This window comes from Lolium rigidum, chromosome 7 (genome assembly GCF_022539505.1).
Source record: "Lolium rigidum isolate FL_2022 chromosome 7, APGP_CSIRO_Lrig_0.1, whole genome shotgun sequence".
NCBI lineage: Eukaryota > Viridiplantae > Streptophyta > Magnoliopsida > Poales > Poaceae > Lolium > Lolium rigidum.
Genome location: NC_061514.1, coordinates 176,688,852 through 176,703,780, shown reverse-complemented (window position 1 = coordinate 176,703,780; position 14,929 = coordinate 176,688,852). Strand labels below are relative to the sequence as shown.

Below are 14,929 nucleotides of genomic sequence, written 5' to 3'. Positions count from 1 at the left end.
CGCGTTCTCTCTGCTACATCACGTATTTTTTCGTGTGGATGATGGTGTTATTGTGAGAGATGGTAGAAAGACTTGGTGTCTTACTGGTTAGCACATGAGGTGGTATGCTAGGCAGCCCAAGTTCGAGCAGCAGCTATGTCTTAATAAAAAAACCACGGTGGTTCCTCTCACTATTGGTCTTATTTTTATTGTGAGAGATGGCTAATTGAGGTATGTTGGGGGCGATTTGGGGCGGTTTCTAAGCCTGTGTCATTCTTTGTGATTCTTGCAGTCGGTGCTTGGCCGTTGTTTGTAGAAACGTGCCATGTTTCCTTAGGGTCGCGACCAATGCTGGTCATGGTATTGCCAACAACTGGGAGGTGCGTTCTATGTAGAGCATTGATGTGATTAATTAGGGGCTGATTGAAAAGGCCCTGTTCTTCTTGTGGATTTGGGGCCAATTGGGGAGGGATTGGCGGCTGATTTAATGTTAACATTTATGATGCTGGTGGATCTCACTATGCTATACAGAGCTCCCTCCTCTCGTAGTTCTAACTGTTGCTGCCATCTTCATCCTCCTTCGCCACTACCACATTCATAGTGCTTCTCTCCCACTCCCCATCTGCTACATAGTCGACCACTCCAAGAATCCTTAATTTCACTTTGTGGTTTTGTTTTGATTGTGGGGTCAATTGGTTTAGTCTTTGCTTGATGCCGTTTAGTCAGATTTAGGCGCAGGCCTAACTTTAGATACATACCCAACAAGCTATTCTTAATCTTAGGTGCAAAGTTGTTTCCACAAACTGAATGAGTAATTTTGGCATGGAAGATCTAGATCTGAAGTTGATTCTTGATAACATCACGTGAATATTGCCTCTAAGATATGTGCGAGAACTATTTTTGTAATCCATTTTGCACGAAAACATTAATGATTTGGTGCAACATGAGAAGTATGTAACCAAGATATGATATGCTTCTAACATGCAGCTGATACTTATTTGAGATTGAATTGCTGCTTGAAATGTGCAATGACAATTAGATAATCTAGTGTTGGTGAGGCAGTATATATGCTTTCTGTTCCTTGTTTGTGTACCATCTTGTTCATTGGAGAGTCCATAAACGATTTCAACGCGGTACCGCAACAACGCTAAATTATGTTCTTATTTGTACGAGAAATTGACTAGAAATGATTCTTAACTTTGTAGGATGATCCATTGGTTTAAATGTGTTTAATCATAAGGCATTTCTGAAGGTCTTTAATGGTGTTTTATCTTAAGGGTATTGATACCACATTACATATACCCATACTAAGATCTGAGAATGCGAAGGACCAGTTTCGTGCTACACATCATCTTTCAATGCGAGATTAGTCACTGCTATGCTTTAGAGGGAAATTGACATTCTCTATATTTCAATTACATGAAAGAAGAAAAAACTACTCAACATCATGTAAAAAATTGTATTCCAGCATGATTTAATGTTTCCTTGCCAAGTTTTGTTTGCCCTGTTTAATTAGTTTGACAAAAAATCAGTTCAGTGATACTATGGACTTTGTAGGATTATTAGGCTATTACTTACTTACATCGTAGCCTCATAAGCTTTTCCATAACTTCAAATGTTGCTTTGATTTTTTTCCTAATTCGATGAGAGCTTCAGATTGTTGGTGCGATGTCACTTAAAATTTCTATCACATCTCAATTTTCAATTCATGTTCAGTGCCTTTGTGAGATGTATACTAGGTATCACTACATGTTCATTGTGGTATTCGTTCCACCTAAGTCGATGAAATACCACCATTGGTATGCAACTTCAAGCCATGCAATTTTAGTGTACTAGTACAAATGCCCGTGCGTTGCCACGGGTACTCAAATTTTATTTCTCAATGCATATATATAATTCATCAGGAACGCTAACTTTTTCAAAAAAAATTAAACAAACGAACATAATGCATCAACTTAAACCATGACCGGCCAAGACGGCTGCCTAGGTGCGGCACAAATCAAAGACATTAGAGCCCACTGCCGCGGCAAAGCAGAAGCGAAAGGCAATCATCCCCCGCGGACACCCTCCACATTGTCATTCCTCTAACTCCCCGTCAACACTGTTACCTTCTTTGACGGCGGCCCAGCCTTGGTTTTTATGCCTACGACATTTGTTATTAAAGCCTCCATTGCGTCGCATTTGTAGTTCGTTCGTTCACATGCTGGAGTCCAACATCGTCGATGTCGAGACAACTCAATCCAAGGTGAGGAATACAAGGTGAGTCCATTAGACAGTCAATCCAAAGACCTTTTTGCCTACACACCCGCACCAAGTATGGTTGACTACCAACATCAAAAAAGGAGAGAAGGTTAATTAAGTTTGCATGAACAAATGGTTGTTGAATTACTCAAGTCCATGCCGCCGCCGTCGGCAGAGTGGTCACGCACCATGCTTAGTCCCAGGCCAATGAACTGCTACTGCAATAACCTATAAAAATAATGCATACATTTGGCCTTTTAGTTACATAGCTAAAGAAGAACTCGTGCTCTGATCACGGTGAAATTAAACTATACAAAATGACAGTGTCCTGCTAACAAACCATATACAAAATCCAACATGAAGCTGATATTAGCACACATTTTATAATGAAAACTCAAATTTTCGAGACTCCCAATTAGGCCAATCACAAGTATAGTCAATAATAGGAGATGGAACGTACATAAAATAAGTTTTCATCACGCTGTCTGCACACAGTAAGATTCAATAAGCATTTCCAACTCTCGATACTAAGCTTAAACTTAGCAGTACTTTCATGGGCTCTCTCTCTTATCATCGATGTATTCTTCCACCCTGAACACAAGTGCAATCAGATATATTAGAATCATCAAATCGTGCTAGATATAAATTTATTCAAGACATTTAAGGTAGTTGTAGCGCTTAATTTGATACCACTATTCAAGTAACCAGAGAAAAAATAGCTCACTTTTTAGGTGACATAACAGTTTACTGGGTGTTCGCTGGGTGTTCTACCAGAAACACGCCGACGTCATTGCGCAGTGGTCGGGAGCCCCTCCATGGTCAAGATGAGGGTGCCTCAGCCTGCCTGGCGGTTCCACCTCCAGTCTCCCGATGAAACGACCAGCCTTTGTTGTGTGGCATGCAATCATGACAGATAGCTGGAGGAATAGGTATCAGAGCAGAGTCACGCATCAGTACACTGAAGAAAACATTGAACAGATCGAGCCACACTAATTCAGCCAAAAAAAAATCAAGATTGATGTAGCATGAGTTGAAGATATATGATGGTTACCACATAATCCGAACAGAAAATGGGACATTATACAATTCAGACGTACCCGGTACCTCTCTGCCTAAGATGAACAACAAAACAAGGAAGCAGAGAAGAAAGAATTGCACGGCCTCTCACCGAACCCAAATCCCAAATCCAATGTGTTGTTCTATTGGGTGCCAATTTTCCCCTCCCCTAGCACCCATCTCTCGATTATGGTTTGCTGCTAGGAACATAACACGGCGACAAAGATGAAAAGCGAGGCTGAGTGCATTCTCTTGTGGCCTATGATTCTACCATGAATGATGTAAACTGAAATGTTCATCTATATATCGTGTTCCACTCAAGGCCTAAGATTAACTATTGTGTAAAAAAGCTTAATTCAAGTATGAATGGAGAACTTCTATGGCTTTCTCTTGCCCTGGATGTGGTCAAAGCCAACCAACAATGCTCACTGAACATGCTTGTCCTAGATGAATGCCCCCTGAACATTTGCAGTTAGCATGTTCAGTGGTCATTACAAAACGATATTCTAGAAAACGGCATCAGCAAGAAAACCTGGAGTGAACATGCTAAATTTATATAAAATCGTAAGTGAGAACCCGTCGGTTTTTTACCTTGCTCTGCAAGATGCTTTGGTTCCTCAATAGTGACCTGGGTTGTGGTGCTCTTATCTACCAAAGATTGCAATTGTATCCTGCGGCAATCTGACCACAGAAAATCAAATGTATCACCTAAGATGTATTTCTCCTCGTATGGTCCATTAATGATGAGAAATTCCTCTTATTTCACTACTCAGTCTATAAAAAAAATGCATGCACTCTTGTAACGTTCTTACACTTTGCTGCTTCTAGGCTTATGCTGCTTTACAAACCATCAAGAATCTTCGGCTTTGCCGAATCTAGCCTAACTCATGTTAAAGGTTGTGCATGGAGCCTTGAATTTTTATCAGTACCCAACATTATGCCAGCCAGAGGTTTCAATTAAATCTGCACCTTATCATCAAAGCATTCCACACATTTACATCTTTGAAAATACACAACTCAGTACTAATATAGTTGAAACTAATGTTAACATGGTTACAGAGAAAATGGTTGGGTTTGAACAGTAACCACAACCAATGCAAAATACAGTATAATTATCATTCATGATTCCACCATACACCTGTTTCCAACTTAAATGGATAGAGAACTCGTGCTAACATTCATGCCAAGTATATAATATTTGGATGATGCTTTCCAGATAATGCATACAAAGGTCTAAATATAATGACCATATTGACGCAACATTTATTACCTGGTATTCTTTTGGAGCCATTTTGAGTTCTTTGGGCAAATATGACTATCCCACCGTCGAGAGTACTTGCACATCGGATTGTTCGGCAACTTCCTTGCCATAGAAGGCGTCAAAGAGAACAGAACACAATAGCACTCCCTGGATTCTTCATGAAGATCTGTTGCAGGTGAACTACCTGCAGCACATCAGGAATGGAAAAAAATTAGCATCTTATATATGCAGAAATTTCACACACACATGTAGATATAAAATCAAGACAAAGGAAAAAAAATGGGTAAGATTATATCCTACGAAAGCAAGAAATATTCTAGAGCTGAGAGTTGCAGTAGGAGGTGAGGATGACTATATATAGACATCTCAAAGACAAACCACGGCCAGGAGTGGTGCATTGAACGGTCAAAAATTAAATATTAGGTAAGCTTTAACGCATTAAGCAAAAAATGATTGATGCGGCTGTGTACAACTTGCTGAAGCAAAAGAAAGAACAAGATTAGCGTCAAGGAGGTCGTCCGCCTGGTCGTGCGTGGTGGTGGGATTGGCGGCCTCTATCTCTGCGACCTCCCCGCTGAACTGCAGGAAGGCTTGGAGGCATCATCCAGAGCCCACCGGAGCATGTCGTGGTCCTCTAAATCCAGAGGCCCGTCCGCCTTAGCCGGCATCGTGGTGGGTGTGGGCTCCCCGCCGAATTCATCGTCGTCACGCTGGCAGCCGCCTCCGCATCGATATCTGCAGCATCGAGGACATGATTGCCCCTGCTGTTCCTCATGATTCGGTAGGGGATGCCAGGGAAGACACCAGTGGTGGTGTGGGTTGGGGATGAAGCCCGTGGTTCTTGGGGGTGGGGTGGGGCGATGCATCAGTTGGAGGTCTAAGGCGGCGGCAGGATGAAGGGGAGAGAGCAGGTGGGTGTTTGGTCGGGTGTGGAGAAGAAAATAGGTCAAACGGTGCGGATGGCAGATTGCAGTAGTATGGACTTCGGTGGGAGGGTAAATTGGTCTTTTGTGGAGACGACGAAAAGTTTTGACGTAGTGAGGCTGGGCGTGAATAGGGAACGGCTTCGTTCTTTTTAAGTAGTGTAGATGTAGATAGGTTACGCAAAAATTCCCAACGAGATGGCATTATAAATGGCTCTGTTCGAAAACTACCACGTCGTCTCGAAGTCATTGCGGATGTATTAACTCGCTATAGAAAACTCCATCGGAAGTTCAGAAGGGATCAAAAGAATCAACGAACCACTTAAGAAAGGTTTATATTTGCTCCTTGTCGGATCCTCCAGTCCCTATACACGACTAAACAAACACTTCAATGATACAAATACATAATAGCATGTAACTTCAGTTTATGAATCTATTGTGTAACTGAAAGATCAATGGACTATCTCAATATTGGTGTTATCTAAAATTACCTTCATAAGAACATAACCTGCTGCAATTATCACCAAAAAGCAAAATAGTATGAACATGACACTTTCCTTGCTATTTGCAGTAACTTGTCATGCAATTCAAATGTCAGCTTTAGATATGCATACTCGGAAGTCACAATCATGTTTAGCTCAGGAAAGGAAGTTAACCTCTCGGTTGAGAATAAGACAGTCCTACTACATCAGTTTCAGAGTTTCCTACTGGCATTCTGGCAAGAAACAATAATCTGCAGAAGCAAGATGAAAACATTTCAGAATAGTTCCAACCATCATGAATTTCAGGGGCAACAGGATGACATGGTAAACTTGCACTGGAAAAAGATTATAGTATGCTGAAAGTTAAATTGGATGGGATATGTAAAACTCAGCTTTTTGTTTATTGTCTTGCAATACTACATGAATCAGAACAAAATAAATCAAATAATCTAATTCTTTTAGTGGTCTTCTATACTGCAACTATGGCAACTGTACAAGCAAAAAACTGAATGTCACCGCTAATTCAACTAAACCAGCCGACCATATTTGTAGCATACCAAATAATCGTGTGACAATGCAACTGTCACCTAAGAGGGAACCTAGAAAAGAGTAAACATACCAATTGGCCTGGATCCTCCTATTGTGGAGTCTTATAAGCCATTTCGATCTTAAATTAATTCCTCAAAAGAAGAAGCAATAATCGATGAAAACTCAAACTTTTGGAGTTTTAAGAAATCTAGGAAGCAACATGGGTGCTCATATTCAGTTATGTACCAAATGAGATCGTCCCTCACCAAATCAAGAAAAAATTCAATTAAGGATGCGCAAAGGCCATGATTCTCACACGAGTTGAAGATTAAATTTGCCATTCAGCAAGCCAAATGAACCAGACCAACAGTCTCCCTATCACGCACAATTATACCCTCTAATTTCTAATGTGAATGCATGATAATATTTTCATGGTTAACAGACATGACTACATATTAATTATTAGGAAAATGAAAAACCAGTGTGTGTGAGAGACTTACAGGGTCAGACATGGTCATAGATGCAGATGAGGCATCTCCACGTTAGCGAGGAACCAAGCTCCCCGAATGGCCACAGCTACACGCTTGCACCTCGTGAGTCGTGACTACACACGCAAGATAGATGTTTCCACTCATAGCACCGCCGGCGCCCAATACAAGCGATCTCTGTGATGGAGGGAGCCATTCTCCAACAACCAGATCGGCTTCAATGCATCGCCTTCACAGAAGCGGTGTATTCCCTTTTTCCATAATATGCAATTCATTTGTAGTCCTAATTCCTAAATTCTTTCTGCAGCTATCCCTGCATGGGAGCATTTCAACAAACATATGGTAGGCATGGCACAAACCTGCTAGGTCCGGTGCCTCATGGATGGCCATGTTGCTCCCAGCCGCCAGTATGAAGGAGCCTGGTCGCCCCGCAACCGCTTCATCCGCTTCAGCCGCTGGACCTTCAACCATGGGAGGCCGGTGGCGAGTGCCCTGCTCTATGACGGCGAGGCGCGATATAGACGAGGTGAAGGCGACGGGAAAAGAGGTGGAAGGGTGCCGGGAGGAGACGAGCGAGGCCGGTGGAGCAGCGGCGCCGGCGACGTTGAGTGTGAGGAGGGGAAGCACGAGGGGAGGAGCAGATGAGGCGGCGGCAGCACACGTGAGTTGCTGATAGCCAACATCTCTTAACACTGCCGAGACTCCTCGCCCCAGTCCGTGCGGGAGACGAGCACGATGTCGGGTGAGGTGTAGGCGTGTAGCGATGGAGTACGGCGGCGGCCGCTCGGGTAAGAGAGAGGGATTACTGGCGGCGGATGGGGATAGGCGGCGAAACCCTACCTCTGTTCGCCTCTATGCAAAGGGACCGAAGTGCAAAACGCACAGCGACGGGAGTGGGGGGACGATGTATTGGTTGTCGACCAAAACTTAGTCGTAGTGAAGTTTGGCAGAATAGGGAACACCTTCGTCCTTTTTAAGTAGTGTAGATATGCTCGACATGATATATGATGGTATCCGTAGTGTATTCTAGTATTTACTTAATCTAACACAATTTGGATGGGCGCCCTAAAGCTCCAAGCAATTGAGTATTGCAAAACTTAACAACGTCCATCCTCTGCGTATTATGGTTTTTGAATGGCACACTTTGTGTGTATAATATGAGCGTCTTGATAATAGCCACATAGTATATAGGGAGAGGTTTATTTTTTACGAGTGTGCTTCCATTTTTGTCATCATACTTTGGATAATTGAGCAGTGCAAACATTGGATTATTTTCATATGGCATACATAGTGTTTTCTACCTCGTTATAGTCACCACTCTTAGTCCTTCTCCGGTTCCGATGGTTTTACTCATGCAAAGATAACCTCATGCATTTTGTCCTTATGATTATAACATAATGATGGTGTTTTTTCAAGATCTGATACACTAGTTTTTTTGGGACCAAATTACCATAGGGAAAGAACCCTATGGTGTAGATTTTCTATTATATATATAGCCAAGGGGAGTTACAAAAGATGTGATACCCTTGTTCTCATAGAAACTTGACAAAACCATGTGCATGATCAGTGAGCTCATGGTAGGCAAGCTAGTTTACAACCATTCGTGTTTTTTCTTGGAAACAAATTCATTTTTAGTTGTTCAAGTTGTCATAGATCCATCTAAAAGAAAATTTTCTTATTATTTTGGTTAAAAAATTAATTTCTTTGGGATGTTGATGATGATTGTTGTGAAATCTGTTTCCATTTATAACTAGTTGTTGATCTCATGGTTATTTATGTTGTGTACATACTAACTATTTAGCAATAGATAAACATGTACAAGTATTGCAATCTGAGCGGAGTAAGAGGTGCCTACACAATTCAACACATTGAGGAGTACAAAGCAAGAATATTTCCTTTTGTAACTACAATATAAAAACATATAGTACCTACGAGCTTAAATCAAACCACATATATGCGCAATAAGAGAAGTACGGCAGACAACAACAAACAGGCGCAACAAAGCGCGTTGGATCGATCTAGTAGCACAACCAAAGCCCATGACTTACGTGAGCATGATTTAAGATTGATGACTTCTCACACGTACACTTAGCTAGTGTTCTTAGTCCTGCAAACAAAAGGCTACCTTTTTGTTTTGAGAAGGCGGATGCTGTTTGTTACTCCCTCGTTTTCCAAAACTTGTCTAACTTTATTTAAATACAAACACATTTTAATACATAAATATATCCGTATATAGATAAAGATGTGACAAGTTTTTTAGAACGGAAGAAGTGCATCATCTTGGTATTCCATCCGTTCATTACTTTAGCACTACAAGTAAAATTCCCTCCAAAAAAAAGTCCTTCAAAAAAAGCACTACAAGTAAAACCACACTTATACTTGGGAAAAAAAAAGCAAAATGTCAATGCTAAAGTCAAAAAAAGAATCATCGAGGCATACAGCCCAATAGGCGATAGAGCCAACTAGCCCACGTTACGGCCCAATATCGCAGCAGGCTTTGCGTGTTGGCACGCCCACGTCGCTTAAACCTAATCCAGCGCTCCGGCAGCAACTCGCCTCCGCCACCACCGCCGCCGCCTCCGCCTCCGCCTCCGCCTCCGCCTCTTCCCCAATCGGAATCCCGTCCAGCAAGGAGGCGCTGGCGGTTGCGCTCAAATGCACTCGACCTAGCTAGCCAAACTTCTCCTGCACCCAGAGAAACTAGATCGGATGGCGAGGAAGAGGAAGCGGCGGGGCGACGGCGCCGCCACGGAGGCGCCGGTGGAGGTGGCCCAGCAGGAGGCTCCCGCGGCTGCTGCTGATTCAGCCGCGGCTGCGAAGACTGGGCGACCGCGGGGAAGCGACGCCACGGCCGAGCAGGAGGCGTCCGCCGCCGTGCACGCGCCCGGTCCTGCTGATTCAGGTACGCACGTATCTACGCCTCGTTGTTGAATGATACGTCTCTCTTTAATTGGTGCTGAAAATTTGAGCGTATGTGGCTGCCGCTAGTACCTACGGTTACTTGGGGTTTATCCATATGTGAGTCGGATGCTTTGCTTCCTGCCCCTGATTTGCACTATACATGCCGATTTAGTTTGTTTTCTAGGGTTGCGTCGAGAAATCATGGTTATCAGTACTGATTTTAGGTTTTCTGCAGGGAAGGAGACAACGGACGTGGAGGGAAAGAAGCCTAAGCGCACGAAGAAGAAGAAGAAGACGGATCAATCTCCGCGTCCTCCTGCATCGAATGCTGATGCTGCTGCCACGGGTAAATCTGGTGATGACTGCACAGATGGGGTGGGTGTTCTAGGAGACGCTGAAGTTACTATGAACCCAAGAAATGGGGACCATCCAGAGAGGAAGAAGCCTAAGCGCGGGAACAAGAAGAAGAATATGCAGCAACCGTCCCCTTCTGCTGTCTCTGATGGCAATGCTGTTGAGCTTGACAAATCCACAACTGACTGTAAAGACGTTGAAAATGTACTAGGAGATGACGAAACTATTAGGAGTCCCAGAAATGAAGAGGATCCAGGCTTTTCTGTTGAGCAGGATATACCGGAGAGGAAGAAGCCTAGGCGCAAGAAACGGAAGAATAACAAGCAGGAGCAATCCCCTTCTGCTGTAACGGATGGCGGCACAATTGTGGTTGGTACGTCTGGAAATGACTGCACACATGGGAAAGGTGTTCCAGGAGTTGCTGACGTTAGTATGAGTTCCAGAAATGGAGAGGATCAAGACTGTCCTGAGGTAAACATTGGAGAGAAAGGGGCACCAGAGAGGAAGAAGCCTAAGCGCAGGCAGAAGAAGAAGAATATGCAGCAACCATCCCCTTCTGCTGTCTCTAATGGCAATGCTGTTGAGCTTGACAAATCCAGAACTGACTGTAAAGATGTTGAAGATGTACCAGGAGATGACGAAACTATTAGGAGTCCCAGAAATGAAGAGGATCCAGGCTTTTCTGCTGAGCAGGATATACCGCAGAGGAAGAAGCCTAGGCGCAAGAAATGGAAGAATAACAAGCAGGAGCAATCCCCTTCTGCTGTAACAGATGGCGATGCAATTGTGGTTGGTACATCTGGAAATGACTGCACACATGGGAACGGTGTTCCAAGAGTTGCTGACGTTACTATGAGTTCCAGAAATGGGGAGGATCAAGACTGTCCTGAGGTAAGCATTGCAGAGAAAGAGACACCAGGGAGGAAGAAGCCTAAGCTCAAGAAACGGAAGGAGAATAAGGAGCGATCCACTGCCACTGTGTCTGATGATGGTGCTGTTCTGTTACACAAATCTGAAAATGACTGCATTGATGGGGATGATGCTTCAGGAGATGCTCAAGTTAGTGTGAGCACCACAAATGTAGAAGATCCATACTGTCCCGAGGTCAACATTGCAGAGAAGGGAACAAATGAGAGGAAGAAGCCTAAGCTCAAGAAACGGAAGGAGAATAAGGAGCGATCCACTGCCACTGTGTCTGATGATGGTGCTGTTCTGTTACACAAATCTGAAAATGACTGCATTGATGGGGATGATGCTTCAGGAGATGCTCAAGTTAGTGTGAGCACCACAAATGTAGAAGATCCATACTGTCCCGAGGTCAACATTGCAGAGAAGGGAACAAATGAGAGGAAAAAGCCTAAGCCCAAGAAACGGAAGGAGAATAAGGAGCGATCCACTGCCACTGTGTCTGATGATGGTGCTGTTCTGTTACACAAATCTGAAAATGACTGCATTGATGGGGATGATGCTTCAGCAGATGCTCAAGTTAGTGTGAGCACCACAAATGTAGAAGATCCATACTGTCCCGAGGTCAACATTGCAGAGAAGGGAACAAATGAGAGGAAAAAGCCTAAGCCCAAGAAACGGAAGGAGAATAAGGAGCGATCCACTGCCACTGTGTCTGATGATGGTGCTGTTCTGTTACACAAATCTGAAAATGACTGCATTGATGGGGATGATGCTTCAGCAGATGCTCAAGTTAGTGTGAGCACCACAAATGTAGAAGATCCATACTGTCCCGAGGTCAACATTGCAGAGAAGGGAACAAATGAGAGGAAAAAGCCTAAGCCCAAGAAAGGGAAAAATAAAAAGGAAGGTTCCTCTTCTGTTATACTGGATGCTGGTGCTGTTGTAGCAGATGAATCTAGAAATAGCTGTAAGGATGGGGATTGTGCACCACGAGACATTGAAGCTAGTATTTCCCCCCCAAATGGAGATGATTCAGTGTGTCCTGCGGTAAACAATGCAGAGAACGGGATACCAGAGATGAATAAGCCTAAGTGGAAGAAACAGAAGAAGAACAACCAGCAGCCATCACCTTCTGCTGTGTTGGATGCCACTGATGTTGTGATGGACAAATCAGGGCATGACAGCACAAATGTGGGAGCTCCATCAGGGGCTTCTGATGTTACTATCAGTCCCAGAATTGGAGAGGGTCCAGAATATACCAAGTTAAACTCTACCGATGATTTCTTGGAGGAAAATAAAGTGAATAAAGACTACTCTCAGAAATCTAAGCTCAAGAAACAGATGAAAAATAAGCACGAGCAATCTCCTTCTGCTCTACTGGATACTTGTGCTGTTGTGGAGGATAAATCTGGAAATAGTTACGTAGATGGGAAAGGTTCGCTAGGAGCTACTGATATTAGTACGAGTCCCAGAACTGGAAAGGATCATGACTGTCCTGAGGTAAACATAGCTAATGATTTGGTGGAGGTAAAGAATGGGAATAACAACAACTCACAGAAACCTAAGAACAGGGAACGGAAAAGGAAGAAGATGGCTCCAGTAGCTGGTACTGAGACACCCCCTGTGGGTGGTGTCAGCTCAGATGAAAGGAAGGATGCGTTTGAGACAGGCTCCATGAAGGTTACAGCTAAGTCAACTATTATTTCCATGACCTCCACCTCAGGAGAAAATTACAAAGAAAATGTCCGGGACATCTACTCACCAGAAGGGTCGCTTGTAAGGTTTCAGAGGAAAAAACTTCTTATTCTTGATATTAACGGTATACTTGCGGATATCAATACAGACCGTGATGTTGCTCACATGGCAGATGGAAGGGTTCGAGGAAAAAATGGTAAACTTACTTATTTAATATTTCTCGTACAACACTTGTTCTTGGTATAAATTTGGATTGGAATATCTAACTCAAGATGCTAATGTCTTATGATTTACTATTGCACCAGTCTTCAAAAGATATTACCTTGATGATTTTCTGAGATTTTGCTTCCAGAACTTCGAGCTAGGGATATGGTCATCGAGAATGAAGTACCGATTCTTTTCCCATACACACTTTTTATACTTGCCATGATGTCACTGCAGTCCTAATTTTTCTGATTCTCCAGAGTAAATGTGGATGCTGTTCTTGATATCCTTATGAAAGATCTCAGGCGACACTTGCTATTCTTCTGGGTAAGTGATGGAAAAGCATGTAGAATTGCTACTTCTATTTTCTGACAGATTTTTTTTATTCATGGTTTTACTTGGAGAATAATAGCAAGAAAGCCAGAGGATGTGCATTTGTAGTCCAGAAAATGTTTGAAAATGCCATTTGCATTGCTACATTTTTTTATTACGAATTTTGTTTCTCTTTCTAGAGTCGCTTGGGAGTCCTAATGGGTTCTAATTTGGCCAGGACGCTTCTCAATGCACTACTACTAATCGTGGTACTCTTGAAAACCGCTACAAACCATTAGTATTGAAGGAACTAAAGAAACTGTGGAATAAAGAGGACCCTGATCTTCCATGGGAGCAAGGGGAATTTTCACCTTCAAATACTTTGCTTGTGGATGATTCTCCTTACAAGGCTCTGCGCAATCCGGTACTGAGTCCTCCCCTGTTCCTAGAGTATCTGTTGTTATTCACATATGTTTTCTCTTGACGTCTGTATTGTGCAGCCACACACTGCCATTTTTCCACAACCCTATAGCTATCATATGGAGGAGGATGAATCATTGGGTCAGATTCAACATCTTAAGATTATTTTACCATTTACACGTGTTGAAATCATTAGTGCTGATACTTGTTCCGTAAACAGGACCAGGTGGAGATCTTCGTGTGTATCTAGAGAACATTGCTGCTGCAGATGATGTTCAGCGGTATGTGCAGGAGCACCCTTTTGGTCAACCTTCCATTACCGAGAGTCATCCACATTGGAATTTCTATGCGAAAATACATTGCACTGGATAGACTCGAATATTCGGATAGACGTGCATGGTTGTGAGCTTCCGTACAGTGTCAGCAAGAGATTTAGTGGGGCTTGTGTTGGTTGTTGGATGGCAGGAAGTCCCGCTCTCAAGTTTTGTTTGTTCACTTAGCATGGCTGCCTGTAGGCCTGTTTTGTTGCATAGATCAGTGGTCAGAAGATATAGCCGATTCCAACAATTTTGATACTTTGTTTAGCTACGTGCTTATCCTAAACTAGACGAACATGTGAGCTTTGCCTCGCCGCCTGCATGACGTTTTCTCACAGCGTGACTGGTGCGAGTTATTTGGTGGCAGTAAACCTTTTAGCTTTGTTTGATTCTTTTTACCTGTTTTGTATTGCTACCTGAGTTTATTTAGATTAGATATGCTGATCAGATCATATGTATTTTAGGGTTAAATGGTTACATGCCACTGCAACATTCGAACTATGACATTACAAAGATGACTCTTGGAAATATGCAACCGTATCTTTGCTATAATTTCAGAGATGTCATTTCTCCACTTAGATGACGTTAACGGTTCAAACCAGCTTGAATTTTTGTTTGTATTTCGATACTGACCATCCTACCCTTGTGCCAAATTGATTAAAAATTATGCCAGATTTTGGCCAAGACTTCAACTTAGGGCATCTCCAATGGCTGAGTGACCGTTTGTGTCTGCCAGGTTAGAAAATGCGTCGGATCCCTGCTCCAACGGGGCGACGCAAAGTGACCAGGCCTTTCGTGGCGACGCAAACTTAGCCTAAATATGCGTCTCGCAGCGTTCGCGCAAAGTGTCGGATCCCTG

At 43.1% G+C, this 14,929-nt stretch overlaps 1 protein-coding gene across 1 annotated transcript; it reads left to right on the top strand.

The window, feature by feature from the left end:
* Positions 1-9,543: 9,543 nt before the first annotated feature.
* Positions 9,544-14,462, top strand: LOC124670449. The gene is made up of 7 exons (XM_047206945.1): positions 9,544-9,860; positions 10,095-13,013; positions 13,123-13,204; positions 13,282-13,348; positions 13,572-13,757; positions 13,834-13,894; positions 13,974-14,462. The coding sequence occupies exons 1-7, from the start codon at positions 9,668-9,670 to the stop codon at positions 14,123-14,125; spliced, it is 3,660 nt and encodes a 1,219-aa protein (XP_047062901.1). The 5' UTR covers positions 9,544-9,667; the 3' UTR covers positions 14,126-14,462.
* The last annotated feature ends 467 nt before the right edge of the window (positions 14,463-14,929 follow it).